Here is a 20,225-nt window from a genome sequence, read left to right on the forward strand (position 1 = left end):
TGGGGTCACAAACAGTCAAATATGACTTAGTGACTGAACAACAGCAACATTAGATTAGGCTTCTCCAGTATGTAGGGAAGTTTAACTCTCCTGACACGTTTAACACGATTTAAAACGTAGCCCCATGCTGCTGCTGCTGCTAAGTCGCTTCAGTTGTGTCCGACTCTGTGCGACCCCATAGACGGAAGCCCATCAGGCTCCACCGTCCCTGGGATTCTCCAGGCAAGAACACTGGAGTGGGTTGCCATTTCCTTCTCCAGTGCATGAAAGGGAAAAGTGAAAATGAAGTTGCTCAGTCGTGTCCGACTCTTAGCGACCCCATGGACTGTAGCCTATCAGGCTCCTCCGTCCCCGGGATTTTCCAGGCAAGAGTACTGGAGTGGGGTGCCATTGCCTTCTCCATAGCCCCATACTGAGAGCTTAATCATCAATTTTCCTTTTCCATGCGTATGAAACAATATTGATTAATAGTCTCAGGCATAATCAGTCCATCTTCTGTACATATACTGTGCAGCATATGGTTCTGCAAATAGAAGCTACCATGGCAAACACAGAAGGGTATCATCAATCTACTCAGAGATCACATTTGCCATTAATTAGTTGGGTAACATTAAAATACCCAGAGCAACAGAAATAACTTATATTTGCATAGTGCGCTGTGGTTTACAAAGCACTTTCACATAACATCTGTGATCTGATGTGTAATTCTTGCAGCAAACATGAAAAATAGGTACCCAAGAAAGAGGATATTCTCCCCATTTTATAGATGAAGAAACAGGCTTACAGGAGTTCATGACTTTCTCAAGATCAGTTTGAATCCTACAGTGTAATATTTATATCATAGTATATGTGAGCATAGAAAAGCACATTAGATGAGAAAGCATGAGTAAAAAAATAAAACAAATTACTGCCTTTTCAATTTTTTATTTCAAAGTTTCTAGGAAGTGAATATGTCTATTTAAAGAAACTTAGTAAATGTACATCTAATGAAGAAGCGGAAATTTACTTTTACCCTTTTCTAGCAAAAATCATTTATAGAAACATATTTATCATTTTAAAATAAAATTAAAATATATTTTAATCTTGTTGGCAAACTCAGAAAATTAAGTAAAATTATGGAGTAGGAACCTCCTGATAGTTAAGCTGGGCCATAATTACATGGACAACACACACAGTGGATTGGCGCCAAAGTAAAGAGATATACCACCTTTAAACCCGTTCACATCTGAAACGGCATCACGTTGGCCAAGACATTACACACTGCAGGGAAATAAATTACTCATCTTTTGGCAGAGCATATTGTGTGTAGAGAAGTAATTTTTTAAAGGGCACCTTGTCGAATGAAGGGAGGATTCAAGAGGTTCCCAAAGGGAGTCATAAACGCTAGAGATTCCCCAGTCCTGCAGCCAGCTGGCTGCATCTGTCTGACCACAGAACACATGAGCCGTTGTTGGATTCAGGCTTGGTGGAGGATAAGCTGAGAAGTTATCTAGATCATTTTTGTCAAAGATCCGTTATCTAGGATGTGTGTCCTTTTTGACCCAGACATGTGGTTTGATTAATTCTTGATTGATTCCGTCCCATATGCCTGAAGTCACCTATATCCATAATCTTCTTTTCACTGTGTTTCTGGATCTTTTTTATCCAGGTATGAAAAATCAACTTAGGTCGTTTATCAGAATATATTGATGATGAGCCTGCTGGAATTACTAATGGACCTTAGTTGGTAAAGAAATCTTTAGGAAATGAGCACTTAAGGTGTTTGTTTGTTTTCCTTCACCAGACTTATTGAAAGTGAGTTTTTAGGCCAGTAAAAGAATGCAAAATATGCTTCCCTAAATTTTACTGTATGGCATTTGTTTTGAAGGCCAAGGGAAACTGTTCCTGGGCAGTTTTTTTTTTTTTTTTTTAACACTTTTGATAATCAGGCTAAAGATCTGAGAAAATCCCTTCAGCTACTTATTTTATATTTGCCCCAGAAATCACCTATTTTTGCTAAAATCAACCAAAGAGGATGAATTCTATGTGGACGCCTAATTTCTAGCCAAAATATTGAGGCTAAGGATATCTTTTTTCCCCCAAATAAGTAGTTAAATAGCACTTATAGAGACCAAGATTAAACACAAGCCCATATAGTCTATATATAATGATTGTGAAGTCAACACTTTAGAAAGAGGATTTTTTTTTCAGGCTTTCTACTTGAATGTGTTCTGAGGCAGGTGAAAGAACTAGATATCAAAACCAAAGCCTGCTACTTGATGAGACCTCTCCAAATGTTTCTCACTCCATGTTTAGACCTTGAGAGCATCCCCTTGGATGTCCCTTTACTGTGTTTTTTGAGCCAGCCTTGGCCCATGGTGTGGTTCTTTAGGAGGTCTTGATGAGATGGAATTCATTGCACTTTCCTTCCTACCAGGACCCACATACTTATAACACCCTTACTCAAAAAAGCTATTTTTTCTTTCTTTTTTATTTTTTAAATTATGAAAGTATGATAACACATTTACAAGAGACTTAAGGTGGCTCAACTGGTCTGCTTGCAATCCAGGAGACCTGGGTTCGATCCCTGGGTTGGGAAGATCCCTTAGAGAAAAAAAAGACTACCCACTCCAGTATTCTGGCCTGGAGAATTCCATGGACTGTATAGTCCATGGGATGGCAAAGAGTTGGACAGGACTGAGCGAGTTTCACTTTCACTTTCTGGAAAATGCAGAACAAAGTTACATATAGTTCCACTATATATTACAATTGTTTTTTAAAGTAGATAAATTAAGATTTTTAGTTGGAGTTTCAGTATCAAACTCTCAAAAATTTATAGAATGAATATGCAGAAAAGTAGAAGGATATAGTAGACCTGGAAAGCACTGTAGGCCAATTCAACATAGTTAAGATAATTTATAGAATTTTCACACAACAGCAGGATACAAATTCTATTTAACTTCCCATAGACTATAAACCAGGAAACATTGGAACATATCCAGGGACATAAAACAAGGTGCAAAAATTTCATACAGAGTCTGTTCTCTTATCACTGTGGGATTATGTTAGAAATCAATATCAAAACATATTTGAAAATAGCCCACATAGTTTCAAGGGCAATGTGACATTCACCAAGAGATCTTTGACTTAGCCATTGAAAGCCTCAGTAAAGTTAAAAGAAAAAAAAAAACAAAACACAGAGGGTGATTGCAGAGAAGAAAGCACTTAAATGAGAAATTACATCATCTATTCATGTATAGGTCTAAATTGTTTTTAAAAGTGAGCAGATACCTCTGGTTAGTGAAAAATGGAGGTGCAAGGAAGACAAGGAGGAACAGGTATAGAACTGGTTAAGAATCTGTTCGTTTAAAGAAAGTTTTACTTTTTATCTTGCTCTAACATAATATCTGGGTTTTTATGGGTATGATAAAGAATCAAGGCAGTTATCAAGCTGAAGAAACTATTGCAAAGGAGCTGGCTTGGATTCATCAGAGTGGTGGTTTTCCAAGCTCAAATTCACCCCAAAAGGGTTGTCATAAAACTGGCACAGCCTGTCAAGATGAAGCAGAGACTTTATAACTCTGAATTCTATCTTTTCAGTCGTGTTAGTGTCCAACGTTTATGGGCAGTGTTTCCTACTCCCTGATCAGTTAAATAAAGCTGAAAGGCACTGGGAGGAGCAAGAGTCAATTATTCCGGTCCCCAGTTGCAGCTTAAAGCTCTTTCCAGAAAATTAGAAAAGTGTATTTTTCCAGGTGGTATGAAGAGCCTCTTTGAGGCATGTGGGTTGATATAAAGATTCTCAAAGGGAAAACATGTGATAGAAAGAACAGACATGGAGATGAGAAGCCAAACAGATTCTTTTGGATGCCAAAGGAAAACTCTATAAAGTTTTGTGATTTTAAGTTCTGCTCCTGGCACCAAGATCTGCAAGTAGATGGAAAACAAAACAAAACAAAACCCTGAAGACTGAAGAGGGACTAGCCCTCTGTTTTCTCACTTTGGCCTCCAAGTGCCCTTGGCGCTCCTGCTGCATTTCTATTCCTCCCGCCTGCAGTGTTCAGAATTTCTTTCCATACTGCATGTGCATGCTTCCAGATGTGGCTACCTTCCACATTTCCCACGGCTGAACTCTAAGCGGGATGTTTTGTCCTAAAATAATCTTGGGATAATATTTATTGCCAGACTGATTTAAATACATGTGAAAAGGGCTAGTTGCTACAAATAGTCAAATAACCTATCATGAGAATCCCATTCTGATTTAAAAATGGAAACCTATCTCATGGCTGAAGAATCTGCATGATACCTTGGAAATTTAAAATATATTTATCACAAAGAATTCTAATTTCTCATGCCTATTATCTGCTTTTGTCCCATAGCATCACAATTCATAGTGGGAAGCAGAGCACGTAAATGACTTCTATTACAAAGTTTTAGAGAAGTTTCAGATTTTGAATTTCATTTATCTACATGTCCCTTAAACTTGGCTTCCCAGGTGGCGCTAGTGGTAAAGAACCCGCCTGCTAATGCAGGAGACGTATATTTTCAGGCTGCTTAAAAATAAACAGTGTCATCTAATGCTATATAATTATGATATAGAGTAGCACTGCACCACCTAAAAAATTGTTTGATTAAGTCAGTTTTCTTAGCTTTAAGCTCCTTCTGTGTGACTGTGGTCAGCCTCAGAGCCTCAAAATAATTCACATCTTAATATGGTAGTCGCTCAGTCGTGTCCGACTCTTTGTGACCCCATGGACTGTAGCCCGCCAGGCTCCTCCATTCATGGGATTTTCCAGACAAGAATGCTGGAGTGGGTTGCCATTTCCTTCTCCAGGGGATCTTCCTGACCCCGGGATAGAACCCAGGTCTCCAACATTGCAGGCAGACTCTTTACCATCTGAGCCACCAGGGCAGCCCTGAATATCAGGGAAGCAAATCCAGAACTGGGTCTTTCCGAGTGCCCTCAAAACACCTCTGAGGTTTTTTTCTCCAACATATATGACATTTACAAAAACTTCTGAGTGTTAAGGAAAACATCATCTAGCAAATTTCAGTTTCTGCTGTCTACTAAAAGTCATTTGCTCAGTGTGCATCCCAAGCATGAGGAAGGCCAGGATTCATGCCTGAGAACCAAAGTCCTTGATTAGAGTTTATAATCTTTTCCAGCTCTGATAAGTGATTTTGTTAAACAATTGCTTAAGAAGCACACGGTTAGCTATATTTTCAGCTCTAGGACGAAAATACCTCCAACAACAAATTCTGCAAATCCTGCCCCAGTGCACAAAAACAGATTCAACTCAAGTCAAAGGGCTCCCTCTCCACCTCTGACTCTTTCACCTGTAACCTGTGCTGACCTAACCTCAAGCTTCCATGCCTTCTGCTCCTTGTACTAGGAAACTGCCACTACCTTTTCAACACATCAAAGATTCTCAAAGGGAAACCAGTCCATATTGTGTATACCTGTGTTACAAAGCATGTGTGCTAATTAAAGTGATTTTCAGTGTTAGCAAGCAGGTTAGGGACTTGGGGGTTGTTGGTATAGAAAGGCTTTAAATGGCAATCAGATTTAGTCAGAGTGTGAAGATGATGTCCAAACTATTAGTCACTCAGTCATTCCCAACTCTTTGCAACCCCATGGACTGCAGCCCACCAAGCCCCTCTGTCCATGGGATTTTCTGGGCAAGAATATTGGAGTGGCTCGCTATTTCCTTCTCAAGGGGATCTTCCTGTCCCTTGGATCGAACCTGGGTTTCCTGCATTACACGCAGATTCTTTACTGACTGAGCTACCAGGGAAGCCCAATCAGATTTAGTCAGAATGTGAAGATGAGGTCCAAACCCAGTGCCTGTTCTGTACTTCCTGGGAAGATAGCTCCACCTGCCAGGTCCTAATTCTGCGGGGTTTTGAATGTGGAGGAAAATCTTTCCCCTACTCTGAGCCTTGTCATGTCTGAGCGCCAGGCCAGGCTGCAGACGGGTTTCTTGTCTCCAGTTCTTCCTCCCCAACACAGCTTCCCTCCTTGTCAATAGCACGGGGACCTTCAGGAAGGGTGTGTGTGTGTGTGTGTGTGTGTGTGTGTTTATTTTCTGAATGACTGAAATTTGATTCATATTTAGTAGAGCTTTCTTTTAAAATTAGAACTTCCCTATCCTATCTGGTATCATCTGAGACAAGTAACTGGGTCACTAGCATATATTTTCATCACTAATAGTTTTATTACTAATAAAGTATCATTAATAAATAATAATGTTTTACTTATATAAATATGTATAAAATGATATGGTAACAATAATAAGGGCTTCCCTAGTAGCTCAGCTAGTAAAGAATCCACCTGCAATGCAGAAGACCCTGGTTCAATTCCTGGGTCGGGAAGATACACTGGAGAAGGGATAGGCTACCCACTCCAATATTCTCGGGCTTCCCGTGTGGCTTAGCTGGTAAAGAATCTGCCTGAATGCGGGAGACCTGGGTTGGATCCCTGGGTTGGGAAGATCCCCTGGAGAAGGGAAAGGCTACCCACTCCAGTATTCTGGCCTAAAGAATTCCATGGACTGTATAGTCCATGGGATTGCAAAGAGTTGGTCATGACCGAGTGACTTTCACTTTCAACAATAATAAAGTGGTAATATTTCTTATTACTAATATTACTTAGTGGAAGGGAAGTTCTAGAGGATGGGCACATATGTATACCTATGGCTGATTCATGTTGATGTATGGCAGAAACTAACACAATAGTGAAAAGCAATTATCCTCCAATTAAAAATTTAAAATAATTGGAATCATATAGGGAAACTGTTTAACTTCCATAAACTATATACTTTATTTATATAATAATTTATAACTTCCATAAACTAAAAAATTTTTAAATAAAAAAATAAAATGTAGCTGCAATATAAAAAATTATTACTTAGTAAAAGGTCACTGAATATCTTATTTATACTTCTCAGAGATACATGTGTTTGAATTTCCCAGGAATGCTTTAATAGGCTAGTTTTCTATTCGAAATCAGTTATCAAAATGTAGTCAATATTTTCATAATGGCATTCCTCTGTGAGTCAACATATGTTATCTTTTTTCACCAGTAACTTCATTAGGAATTGGTGGAGCACCTCCTAAGTAAGTGTCTGCCACTCAGGGATGACCAAACTAGCCAAGCCCAGAGGAGGAGAACCAGCCACGGTCATCTCACTGCATTCAGGGTCTAACCTGCAGAAATCCAGCACATTCCCTTCTGTAATCGTTCTTAATAATGTAATTTATTCTGGAGTAAAACTGTGACCACTTTCAGTTAAGATATTGAAAAATAAAACATAAAAGCACAGCCTTAGATCTCATTTGAAAATTTGTCTGTACATGTAAAATAAGAGTACTTTAAATACTCGCCCCACTTTTCCAGTTACACAGGCTACAGTGTAATTTACAGTTTTCTTGATGAATACTCCACACTCAGAAAAGAATGGATAGGTCTTAATGTCCATTAAAGGTACTTTAGTCATCCTGCTCCTAAAACAGAGTGCCTCCTGCTTAGCAGTGCTTAGTAGTCACTGAGTAGATTATTCTGTTGGAAACTTCCCTTACCTTCCTACCTAAGGTTTTCTTCAGGTTCAGTTTAAGCCCTTGCACTCTCTAAAATACCCTCACTTATGTAGATAATCTGCTTAATATGGTATATTATTAAGGCATTACTTGGCAACTAATTTGCATACCTTTCAGAAACTTTTTGCCTTAAATATATTTTCATTGTATTCCTGTCACTCCTTAACTTATGTTTGTTAACTCCTGTTTTTAAGCTCCTACAACCAAACACATTTAAGACATTCAGATGTACGTGTATGTATTCAATTATCTCATGTTAAATAGGTGAGTTATTAACCATGGTTATATTTATTCATTCAACAAGGCATTTATGGAGGTCCTGCTTAGTTCTTGGCATTATTTTGGGAATGGCTAGTACAGCATTAGATAGAAGAGCATCCTTGTGTTCTTGGAGCTTATTATTTACTAGAAAGAGATAATCAAGCAAAGAGAAAAACGAATACATAAGGAGTACAAGAATATCAGGTATTGAACAGGTGAGTGCAAGGGTGTGAGCAGAGGCTAAGACGTAAAAAATAAAAAGAAACAGTTGATGGCGGCCTCTTGGAGGAGTTTGATCTGAGACCTGAGTGGCAGGTTAAAATCCTGTTATGGAAAGGTTTGAAGGAAGAACCGTCAAATTATTGAGCTGAATTGAGTTTAATATGTTTGTTTGAAGGTAACGATGAAGAGCACTTCCCATTTTGAACATCAGGGGTGGTGGCTCAGCGGTAAAGAATCCGCTTGCAATGCAGGAGATGTGGGTTCCATCCCTGGGTCGGGAAGATCCCCTGGAGAAGGATATGGCAACCCACTCTGGTATTCCTGCCTGGGAAATCCTGTGGACAGAGGAGTTTGGAGGACTACAGTCCATGGTGTCTCAAGAGTCGGACATGACTTAGTGACTAAACCATCACCACCACAGGAGAAAATGGTGTCGAGAATATATTTCAAGAGGCTTCCCTAGCAGTCCAGTGGATAAGACCACCTTCCAGTGCAGGGAGCATGTGTTCTATCCTTGGTCGGGGACCTAAGATCTCACATGCCTCTCAGCCATAAAACCAAATCATAGAACAGAAGCGATGTTGTAACAAAATTCAATAAAGACTAAAAAATGTGGTCCACATGAAAAAAATCTTTAAAAAAGAAAGGATGTATTTCAAGAATGAGAGAGTGATCAATTGTTTTGAATACTGTGGAGAGGTCTAGTAAAATGGGAAAGAAAACTGAGTTAACAGTAGGGGAGTTCCTGTGATCTGCAGGAGCAGTTTTAGTAGCCTCAGAGATGTGGACAGTGGCCTCAGAGATGTGGACAGTGGTCTCAGAGATGTGGACAGTGGCCTCAGAGATGTGGACAGTGGCCTCAGAGATGTGGACAGTAGCCTCTTTGGGGTAGGTTGAGAAGAAAAGAAATGAGAAAAAGTAGAGACAGCAAAAGTTAGTCATTGCATGTTTTATTGAGAAAGGGAATGAAGAAGTAGAAGCTGGAAGAAGATTGGGGGTTAAAGGAGAAATTCTTTCATTATTTAAAAGAGAGTTACTAGGATATGCTTATGAGTAATGGGAATAACCAAGTTTGAAGGAAGAGAGGGAGAAATTGAGGCAGCCAAGAGAAGGTAAAAATGCAAAAGCAAATTCCTTGAAGAGTTAAAAGGGACTGGCTCCCAAAGCACAAGTGATACAGTTTTTGATAGATGCAGGCAAACTATAAATATATGAAGACCACTTGACAATACAGAAATACTTCTGCATTAAAATGTTGAGAAACTAAAGCAGGCCAGGTGGAGCTACATGAAATTGCTGATTTGGGGCTATTTTTGACCTGTAAAAATACCACTTTTCTATGGCCCAGACTTACAATAATATGCTTACATAAAATAGCTTAGAATACACAAATTGAAATAGATGATGAGCTCATGGATGTTTTCACATAATTTTAAAACAAATATAAGGGAAACATTAAGTGTCTCTTAAATTAAATATTGCCTATTTCAGATTAGTCTTTAGGTTACATCATAACAAATACTGAATAAAACAAGGACAGAATTAGATTCATGTAATTGTTCTAGTTTTATCTGAGCCGCTGTGTTCTATTCTAAAGGATTAAAACATCAGCTACATACTTAAAGATTCCTTAGGATCTTTGTTTCTTAGTGATTTGGGTATAAAAAGAAATTAAATTGAATCCATGTGTTTTATAAGATTTTATCTTCAGCGATGTGTCATTTTGCCTAATTGTTTACATTTTTTTTTGTCCCAGGCTTATTTATATTTATCTTCCACTGTGCTATGAAGGAGAATGTTCAGAAACAGTGGAGGCGGCATCTCTGCTGTGGTAGATTTCGGTTGGCAGACAACTCAGGTAAAGGGGCATGTTGGTGATCAAGCTTTTTGCGTTAAGAGTGTGGTCAGAAGCGTTTGTCATTTGGGCTTCCCAGGTGGCTCAGTAGTAAAGAATCCACCTGCCAATGCAGGAGACTCAGGTTCGATACCTGGATCAGGAAGATCCCCTGAAATGGCAACCCGCTCCAGTATTCTTGCCTGGACAACTCCATAGACAGAGGAGCCTGGTGGGCTACAGTCCATGGGATCACAAAGAATCAGGTACACCTAAGCTACTGAGCACACACACATTTCCATTGTCAGAGCAACCCGGTCCCAGTGGTAGCAAGGTGTAAAGGTGGAGTGTATAAAGATGCTTGGTTGGAGTCTTAGATTATTAAGACTGCACGGGACCTGAGGACTTTGGACCTGACTGTTCTGTTTTGCAAAGGAGAAGCACAAGTTGCAAATAGGTTAAGTGAGTTGCTCGAGGTTATATGTCTAATTTAACAACTCGGATATCCACTATACCCTATGTACCTTTCCATGTTTTTGAAGTCTTCATTTTCTCAATATGAAAAAATCCCTGAATAAAAATATTACTCTTTAAAAAAAAAACCTCCAGTGGTTACTTCTCAACCTTAAGATAGTAAGTAGAATTTTAAACATAAGGTCAAAGTAAGAAACTTTTCTGTTTCTTCGAGTTGTTACTGTTGACATGTCAGTCTCTTGTATGAGTCACTGCCAGTGTGTCAGAACATCTGATGCTATGAATCAGTTATTTAAATAATGTGGTGATGATTTTTCAAGGCAAAGTGTGTGCATGTGTGCTAAGTCAGTCGTGTCCAACTCTGCAACCCCATGGGCTGTAGCCCACCAGGGTCCTCTGTCCATGGATTTCTCCAGGCAAGAATACTGGAGTGGGTTGCCATGCCCTCCTCCAGGGGATCTTCCAACTCAGGGTTCAAACCTGCATCTCCTGCACTGCACGCAGATTCTTTACCGCTGAGCCACCAGGGAAGCCCTCGAAGCAGAGTATATCCCCTCTAAAGCACACTCATGGAGAGATGTCATTTCTTTCAGATTGGAGTAAGACAGCTACCAATATCATCAAGAAAAGTTCTGATAATCTAGGAAAATCTTTGTCCTCCAGCTCCATTGGTTCTAACTCAACCTACCTTACATCCAAGTCTAAATCCAGCTCTACCACCTACTTCAAAAGGAACAGCCACACCGGTGAGTCATTCTGGCCAGAAAGGTGCTGGTAAAGATGCTCTCTGGGACACTTCCCATCATGTTTTCATGATGAGAACTGGCATGTCATAAAGATTCATAGATCACAGTGTCCATTAGGGTGCTTATTTTAGACTTAGGAAAATCAAAATTTATTTGCACCTTTGTGAATATTTTGTCCTTTTTTAAAAATTTTACAACCAAAATTGAACTTACGTTGTCAGAGTATTATTAACTTAGTATTTTTGTAACTTCATTTGCTTTAAAATTTAATTTCCCTAAAAAAGTATGGTATCTTGTTTTTAAAAGTTATATCTTTATTTAAAAAATACAGAAATTGAGTTGCAGATTATTTCAGCATAGTATGACAGTTACCTGGCAAGTTGGAATGAAAACAGGAAGAGACACCATCCAGCTTGTATGTGAAAGACTTAAGTCCTTTGAAATATACACAAATGAAAAATCATAATAGTGTATGCCTAAAACTAATAATGATATATGTCAATATATATGCCAATTATATATTGATGTTTAAGTCCCTAACCATTGGAAGTTACTTGAGATTGCTCTCTACATTACTGATTAAATATGAAAGAGGGAACATTATGTTTGGAAAGTGATATAGATGATGAGAAACATTGTATCTTTGTTTATCTACCAAATCTTCGTGATATTTACAGTGATCGCACTTTCTGACCCTGAGCCTGTGTATGAACAATTCTGAAGACTGTTAAAACACAGGCTGACTTCAGACATACAGAGAATTTGGCTTCAGACCACCATAATAGATTGAATATTGCAATAAAAAGAGTCACACAAATATTTTGGTTTCTTAGTGCTTATATGCACCATATATAAATATATGCTCATATGTTTACCCTATACCGCAGTCTATTGTGTGTAATACAATCATGCCAAAAAAAGTACATACCTTAATTTAAAATGATACTTTATTGCTAAAAAGTGTGCTTGACTGTCATCAGACAACACAAATCTTTGATTTATAAAAATTGCAATGTCGGTGAAAGGCTTCAAAGTGAAGTGAAGTAAAATGACATATGCCTGCAAAGACCATTTGGCAGTCCTTGATAGCCAGTGAACAATGTGAAAAGGTATACTCCTTTAATAATTTCAGTTGAAAATAGCAGAATTGCTACTTTTAAACACTAATTAAACCTTAGTCAAACAGCTCTTAACACTCAGTATCCAGCACTTTCTAAATGAAAGATGCTTATAAAAGGTAATGGAAATGACTTTTAAATTTTGTATTTGTTTAGCTAATAAATGTCGGCAGAAGCAAATGGCACCAAAAAGATTCATATTTGGCAAGAATGGAGTGATTTGTGTGATGTGTGTATAAATGTTCACATTATAACACTTGCATTTCAAATGACTCATGTACATTTGAATCTTTCCACATGTCCCTGTTTGCACTACTGGTGCCCACTGCCTGGGATTCAAGATATTACTGTGGAACAAAGTTTGAATGTTTAGAGAGTTTTTTAATTCCAAAATTAGTCAAAGAAAGATCTGAAGGGCTTCCCCGGTGGCTCAGCAGTAAAGAATCTGCCTGCCAATGCAGGAGACATGGGTTCAATCCCTGGTCTGGGAAGATTCCACATGCCCAGGAGCAACTAAGCCCGTGCGCCACAACTATTGAGCCTGTGCTGTAGAGCCCAGGAACTGCAACTACTGAGCCCTTGTGCCTGAGCTACTGAAGCCTGGGCGCCCTAGGGCGCTCAGCAACAAGAGAAGCCACTGCGATGAGAAGCCCGCACACAACTAGAGAGTAGCTCCTGTTTGCCACAACTGGAGGAAAGCCCACCCAACAACAAAGATGCAGTACAGCCAATAAATAAATAAAATTGTTTTTAAAAAACATCTGAAAACTTGGAGCAGCTTATGACAGCAGTTCTTAAAGTTTCTTGGAGTCAGGGATACTTTGGGGAATTGAATAGAATTCAATTCTGAATTGAATAGAATAGAATAGAAGCTATGAACTCTTCCAGAATGGGGTGCAGTCTTTGAGTCCTGCACACAAGCAGTTTTCCTTAAAATTAAGAGGTCTTTGCATTCTTGCTTGAAACACCTGTGTGAGAAACATGATAACAGGTGTATAATCTGAGATAGATGAGTCTACCTAATTGGTAGTTCCCTGGCACAAAATATCGTTTACAGTTAACTCTTGAACAAAACAGTCTGAACTGTGCAGGTCCACTTATACGCAGGTTTCTTTTTTTTAGTTCTAAATACAACAAACAGTATTACATGATCTGCATTTGACTGAATACATGGATACAGAACTGTGGACACTGAAGAAGCTCAGACACAGAGAGTCAACTGTAAATTGTACTCCAATTTTCAGTTGTTCAGGAAGTCAGTGCCCCTAACCCCAACTATTGTGCAAGGCTCTACTGCACTTATAATGAGTGAGTTTTATACTTTATTAAATCAGCCTTAAAATTAGATACTAATTTTGTCTCCCCTTTAAAATCCAAATGCTTAATGCATTATAAGTTAGTTGTGAATGCACAGGAATTAGCCCAATGGAATTATTTTCCTCTTGATATAACTGAGAATAGCTAGCCTGAAAAACCACTATTAAAACGGTAAAGAAGATAACAGGTAGATATTTTGGAACAGAGGGCATTTTGAAAGTATAAAATATTTGGAAATAGCATCATGGGGAAAACTGACTAGAAGATAAAAGGGACTGTAGAAATGGGGATACCAAAGAAAAGCTTTACTATTTCAAAATCTTGGATATTTATTTTTGAAGACTTCATTAATGTTAATTGTTTCTATTCAAACATTTGGGGTTAAACAGGTTCTTGTTAACTAGTATAAGGATATAGTCAATGGTATGACATGATTTTCATGGTATAATCATTCCAGTCAGTTGACATATGAAGGGTCTTCTGCAACCTAGCCAGTTCTCAGTGGGACTGCTGGTGTACCTAGATCACTTGAGGTATGTAGAAAGTCACCGCATATCATCATGGATATCTAGATGGTTTATTTCTTGGAATTGTAGATAATGTCTTCTAAGATCATTCCTTCAACAAAAGTGGATCATTCAGGTAAACTTTTATTACCTTTTTGAATGCATGAATTTTTTTGCAAGGTAATAGAATATTTGCATGGATTAAACTAAGACTCTTGCTGCACCAGCAAAATGGCTTCTTCTTTACAATACTTCTCAGCTAGCACAGGACATTCCTGCATTGAGCTGGAATTTCTGAACTATCAAATGGTCGTGTGCTGAGCTGGCTCTTCTCTGCATGGGGGTATCTGCAAGCTGCTCCTTCTAGGAAATGTACCATGCTCTGGAGTTAGTGGGTCATGTAACAGAAAGAAAAAAAAGCAGTACTTGAGAGGTTCATTGTAGAATGGAGTACAATTCTTTACCTTTTCACTGCTCTTATGAATTACTGGATATGTCATGGTACATTCACAGAAGTCATAAAAGAGAAATTGTCGATTCCAAGCCTGCTTTTTGAGGACTTTTGTCTGCTTGAAATTTCAGCATCAGCCAAATAATAGTTCATTTCCCTAGCCCCTGGTTTTCAGACTTATAGCAATAATCAAAAATCTATATTATCCACAATATAATAACTATAACTGGGATTTATAGAAACTGGGAATAGCATATATGTAGAAACACAGACCTAGCTCAGAATTTTACTTTATTAGACTGTGAAGATCGAGAAAATTGGGTCACGTATTTGGAATGGAGCTGGTCAAAGTCTTTAAAAACTGTGTGCCCCTGGAAGTTGTCAATGAAATAGAATGAATGTATCCTTGAAGGTTTTTTGAGGATGTGTAATTTTCTAAAAACAACAAGTACAAATTGTTCATTATTGAGATTTAAGTCAATAGAAAAATTCCCAACAGAAAACCAATGGCTAGTGAATGTGTGAACAGAAGGAAAGCATAGAATCTATCAGCTTGCTGAGAGCTGAATGGGGAGGGACCCTTATATAATGACCCCTGAGCCTCTTTCTCACCAATCCTGGGTCATCCCATCATGCTTCGGTCTGCCCACTCTTCCCATAGACCATCTGTTCTCTCTTGCTTCCTCTAGTGAGATGGACACACCATTTTCTATTTTAGCTTTCATTGTATTTAGTGTCTCCAACACCAAGACCACAATTGAACAATCTGAGTCATTTCCAAAGACAACAGATACAATAGCAATGGCTTTTGCCAATTATGGATGGATTTTTAATGTTAAGTCACATACTGGGTCCAGCATACTCAAAACGTAAAACACCTGGAGTGAACATTCCATTTTGAGCCATGATTTCTAGACGCAGTTTTTCATGATAGAATTTTTGCCTCTTCCACAGTGAATAGAGATGATACAACTGCAGGAGACTGAGTACTTGGTAGAAGGTCATATTTGCTCATTCACTGATGTGAAATCTCTGTAGTTGATTTTAAGATAGAATTTTTTTCCAAAATGTGTTGGGAGAGGGAGGTAGACAGATACTTACAAGATACTCATAGGGTACATGAAGATAGTCATGTGTATTTATAGATAACAGTGTTTAACAGAGTTTCCAGTTTTCTTGCCTGGAGAATTCCACGGACAGAGAAGGGTGGCCGGCTACTGTCCTTGGGGTCGCAAAGAGACACGGCTGAGCAACTAACACATACACACACACGACAGAGTTTCAAAGCATTGGCTGAGCCAATTTTAGAAAGCTATGGGTCTAGGAAAATAATGTTTAATACTGAGAAATTTAGGACGGAAATGTATTTAGTAATCCTTTATTACTGTTAGTTGCTTTGATTTTATTGCTGCCAGCAATAACATTATTCTGAGACTGTAGCATAGTTAATGAAAACATATACTTAAAATATTTCTGATAAAGATAATTTTGGATTCTATAATTTAAAAATAATTCATAAAAGATGACCTTTTTTCTATATTGCAATCATTTCACAAGTTTTTTCCATGAGAAAATGTGTTCAAAATAGCTTTTATGTTTTTTATTCACTTTTCTTTTCCAAAATTCTTCAAGTTGTATTTCATTAAAAATTTTATTATGCAATGTCAAACACATATAAAAAGTAGAGAGGATAATATAATGAATCCCCTTGAATCTATCAGCTCATAGCCACCTACACATTTTCCCCTTTCTGTATTACTGTGAAAACATATTGTAGACATCATATTGTTTCTTCCATAGATATTTCAGTACCTTTTAATTCATTGTTATATAATCTGTCACTACTTTGTGCGAGCCATTTGCCATATATATTTTTGCCTCAATTTTCTGATGACTCTATTCACTGGCTTTTTGAAAAATACCACTTAGAAGAACATTTCTTAAAACAAACCCCCACAAATTACTAGAAGGCACATTAACATTCATTCATATGCAGGAATGCACTTTGAAGATGAAAAACATGAAATTTTAGTGCTGCCTGCTACCGAAACTAAGAAAGAATCAGAGCTTTACTTCCTTTGTGATCTTCTTTAATGTGCAAAATAGAACATCCAAAACGGTGGTCCTCAGGCATGTCACCAGCTCATCTTGCAGCCTAATTTCTTGTATCATTTCTTTCAGACAATGCTTCCATGGACAAGTCCTCATCAAAACTGACTCATACTGATGGAGAACAAACATCGATCATTCCTGTCCATCAGGTCATTGATAAGGTCAAGGGTTATTGCAATGCTCATTCAGATAATTTCTATAAAAATATTATCATGTCAGACACTTTCAGCCACAGCACAAAGTTTTGATATCTTTAATATAAGAAAGAGGAATCAGTCTGCACAAACACAAAGATGTGCAAGCAGTCAAACTCTGACTAGCAGACGTAAACGTGGTCTTACCTAGGTAACTGTATATATATATATGAAGAATGTGTTTTGTGAAGAAGGCGTTTGTGAGATTCACTATCTGTCTTTTCAGTGTGTTTCTTCCATGGGGGAGTTTCCACCATCACTAAAACTTCACTACTGAGAACAGCATGATTCAGTACCCACAGGGGATAGGATTTTTTAAATATATAATTGAATTGACCAATCAGAACTTGGGCTGGGAGGTGAAATATTAAGGTTAGAGGACAAGAAACAGGCCAGGCTACGGACAAGTTTAGTTTAGAGTTTATTCACACTCCACCTAATAATTAGGTTTGGATATGGCCATTTGCTCCATCATCTTTCCCAACAAGCAAAAGCATACTAATAGGGACTTCCCTAGTGATCCACTGGTGAAGACTTTGCCTTCCAATGTTGGGGGGTGAGGCTGGGGTGTGGATTCGATCCCTGGTCAGGGAGCTAAGATTCCACAGGCCTCGCAGTCAAAACACCAAAACAGAAAACAGAAACAATATTGAAACAAATTCAATGAAGACTTTTAAAATGGTCCACATCCAAAAAAATCTTTAAAAAAGCATACTAATATTTAAAACTATTTTGGATGCCCACAAGTCCCATCTCAGTGCTAGTTTCCATGAATGCAGTAGCATTTCCTCTTTTTTTAAACTACAGATAACAAAAGAAGGATGTCTGATGAAGTTTAGAAAGGCATATTTTCCATTATCGCAAATGTTTAACCATGAAGACCACAATGTGCCTAAGAAAGAATTCCCCGAATTTTGACCTAGTTAATATGAAGTCATCTTGTTTCACTTATCCTGTTCAAGACACTACTTAAACATCATTATTAATTATAATTTAATCTATACTTTTGAATCAAATTTAGTGTCGGGGTTTCATTACAGTGGACCTCACAGTAGTTGAAGAATGAACCTCTTACACCTCTATTTTTGATCTTCTACTGTATATTGAGCCATGGGTTCATGGGAGGAATGGAATTTCCATTAGGCATGCTGTGTACAACAGTTTTGCTGTTTTGGGAAAAACAACTATTGAGACTCTATGGTCTTGTCATAGCTCCAGAGACTTTTAAGATATTTCCATTTGCACAAATGAAAAGCCTCTTACTTCCTCTTTCAAGAGTTTTGTTCCAAAGAATATAAACTGAGACTTAGGTGGGTGACTTATCATAATCAAAATAATATATAAACTTATGGGTCTACACTTGCCAGCCCAAAAACTATTTGTATATAGGTCCTCTGATTATAAGAGCCAGAGGAGATCTGGCAAGATAGATGGGGTGTTATTTATGGATTAGGTTTCTGCATATAAGCTATGCATAATATTAAGCAGCTTTTAGCCTAACTTTCAGACTATCCTGAGTAATGTGCTTGCTAGTGAATGTGTAGGAGACCACATTTTAATTGTTCTTAAGTGATGGATGAGTGTCCAGTTTCTTAGAAATTGGTCTCAATATGTGCTGTACCTTTACATTTGCTCTGGGTTATCTGAGACATTTCAGGTTCTGGAAGCAGCCTAAATGATGAGAAGACGAGACATTCTGGCAGAACGAAACTGCTTAAAGGCAGAAGCCAGCCTGAGCACCTGGGGACCTTTCCCTCTGTGCGGAAAGCAGGTAGCCCTTAGTTTGAGACATAGAAAAGCTCTTAGACTGTGCAGCAACCAAGGGACGTCTCAACTTCCACTCATCCTCAGTCATGAAGGTTTTTGCCAGACCCAAACAGGTGATGATGTGGTAATGAGTGTTCATACCATTCCATTTTGTAGCTTCCTGGAACACTGTTCTGGGAGATAAAAGCATGGCTCAGTCTGGCCTTCACAGGAGAGGAGTGTAGACAGAAGGAAAAGATAGTAAATCTGAGGTCACTAAGATTCCCTACAGCAGAGTCACATCATTTTCCATTGGTTTGTATGTTAACAGGCTGCTTATTTTGGCAGAGGTTGCATCTAGATGAAAGTTAACCTTAACTAGTCACTGAATCTTCATGTACTCTCCTCCAAGCCTTAGAGATGATAGAATTTAATTAGCTTTCAACTGTGAGATTTCTACCCGAAGTGCTTATGCAGTTAAAAGTAATTAAAGTGAGAGCTTTAAAAATATCTTTGATTTATACTCGTATTCATGCAGATCTGGGAAGAATGTTTTTTTCATATTTGACGACAGTATCAGCTCCACTTTAGAAATTTCCAGTAATCGGGTAAGGATAAAAAAAATGGAGAAACAGCTGAATTTATACTCGTATTCATGCAGATCTGGGAAGAATGTTTTTTTCATATTTGACGACAGTATCAGCTCCACTTTAGAAATTTCCAGTAATCGGGTAAGGATAAAAAAAATGGAGAAACAGCTGAATAGAAACATTTGCAAGTGGACTTGAGTTCTACACATGCAGTTCTCACCTTCATTTAGCCCCCTCAGAACAGAACTTCAGGAATTTAGCTCTGGAGCCAAAATTTAGTTTAGCCTAACTTTGAGAATAATATCAACTTAGACTCTCTGGGGTTGGAAGAGAGTTGGAAAAGAGTTTCAATTTTTGTTGTTTTTTTTATTTTCTTCCTTTTCCTTTTTTTAAACTACATTATGTTAGAGTCAGTCTAGGATCCCGATATGTTTTCCATTGTTGTCACCATGACTTGCGTTGTAAAGCTTTGTTTGTTTAATGTTGGCATAGACTCTTTTGTATATATTTATTTATTTGTGTTTATAAATGTGAGCTTGTTTTATATCTTACCTTTATATTGCCTGGCTTTGTTATTTTAATTAACTTTCTATCAGAGAGACTGTATATATTTTTTCTAAATACATTGTGAAATAGTTTTCTGTAGCAGTATCTCTGAATTTGATGAATAAAAAATGACTGTGAGTGCAGATTAGAATAAGCAGTAAAGAAGCTACTATAGCTGATTTGCCGTTTTACTTAAATGGAAAATGTTTTTCAAATAAATGCTTATGTTGTTTGTGATCCAAATTATTCAATTCCTTTATGAGTGACTGTTTTTATTTCTGCCTCTTAAATAGGAAAAGATTATTTGACAACTGGAAAATAACCTGCCACCAATTAAGCTAGTGACATGGGGTGACTTTGCCAAAACACTGAGAATGAGTATTTTAGAAAGATCCAGTTCACTGGGGATTAATGCATTTTGAAGTTCTTAGATTTTCTTGAGATGACTGATGCAAAGCCAAGCTCTGTGGCAAATTAAAAGTAATGTAGGTTTCCTTTTTGGGAAGTCTTCAGCCTCCTGAAAAGGGCACCAA

The 20,225-nt window shown here is 37.9% G+C and overlaps 1 protein-coding gene across 4 annotated transcripts in view; it reads left to right on the forward strand.

Moving 5' to 3' along the window:
• The window catches only part of ADGRG6 (adhesion G protein-coupled receptor G6), a 152,410-nt gene extending 132,475 nt beyond the window's left edge, over positions 1-19,935 (forward strand). For 2 of the 4 annotated variants that reach the window (XM_081530966.1, XM_081530967.1), the window contains exons 22-25: positions 9,815-9,916; positions 10,960-11,112; positions 14,144-14,189; positions 16,686-19,935. In XM_081530966.1, coding sequence (XP_081387092.1) covers positions 9,815-9,916; positions 10,960-11,112; positions 14,144-14,157 — 269 coding nt within the window. In that variant the 3' untranslated portion in view covers positions 14,158-14,189; positions 16,686-19,935. The remainder of the gene's footprint in view (positions 1-9,814; positions 9,917-10,959; positions 11,113-14,143; positions 14,190-16,685) is intronic. The other 2 variants (XM_081530965.1, XM_081530964.1) reach the window with 1 other exon arrangement.
• Positions 19,936-20,225: the final 290 nt, after the last annotated feature.

The sequence above is a fragment of the Giraffa tippelskirchi genome, chromosome 9, assembly GCF_054371585.1.
Source record: "Giraffa tippelskirchi isolate mGirTip1 chromosome 9, T2T-mGirTip1v1.2.pri, whole genome shotgun sequence".
NCBI lineage: Eukaryota > Metazoa > Chordata > Mammalia > Artiodactyla > Giraffidae > Giraffa > Giraffa tippelskirchi.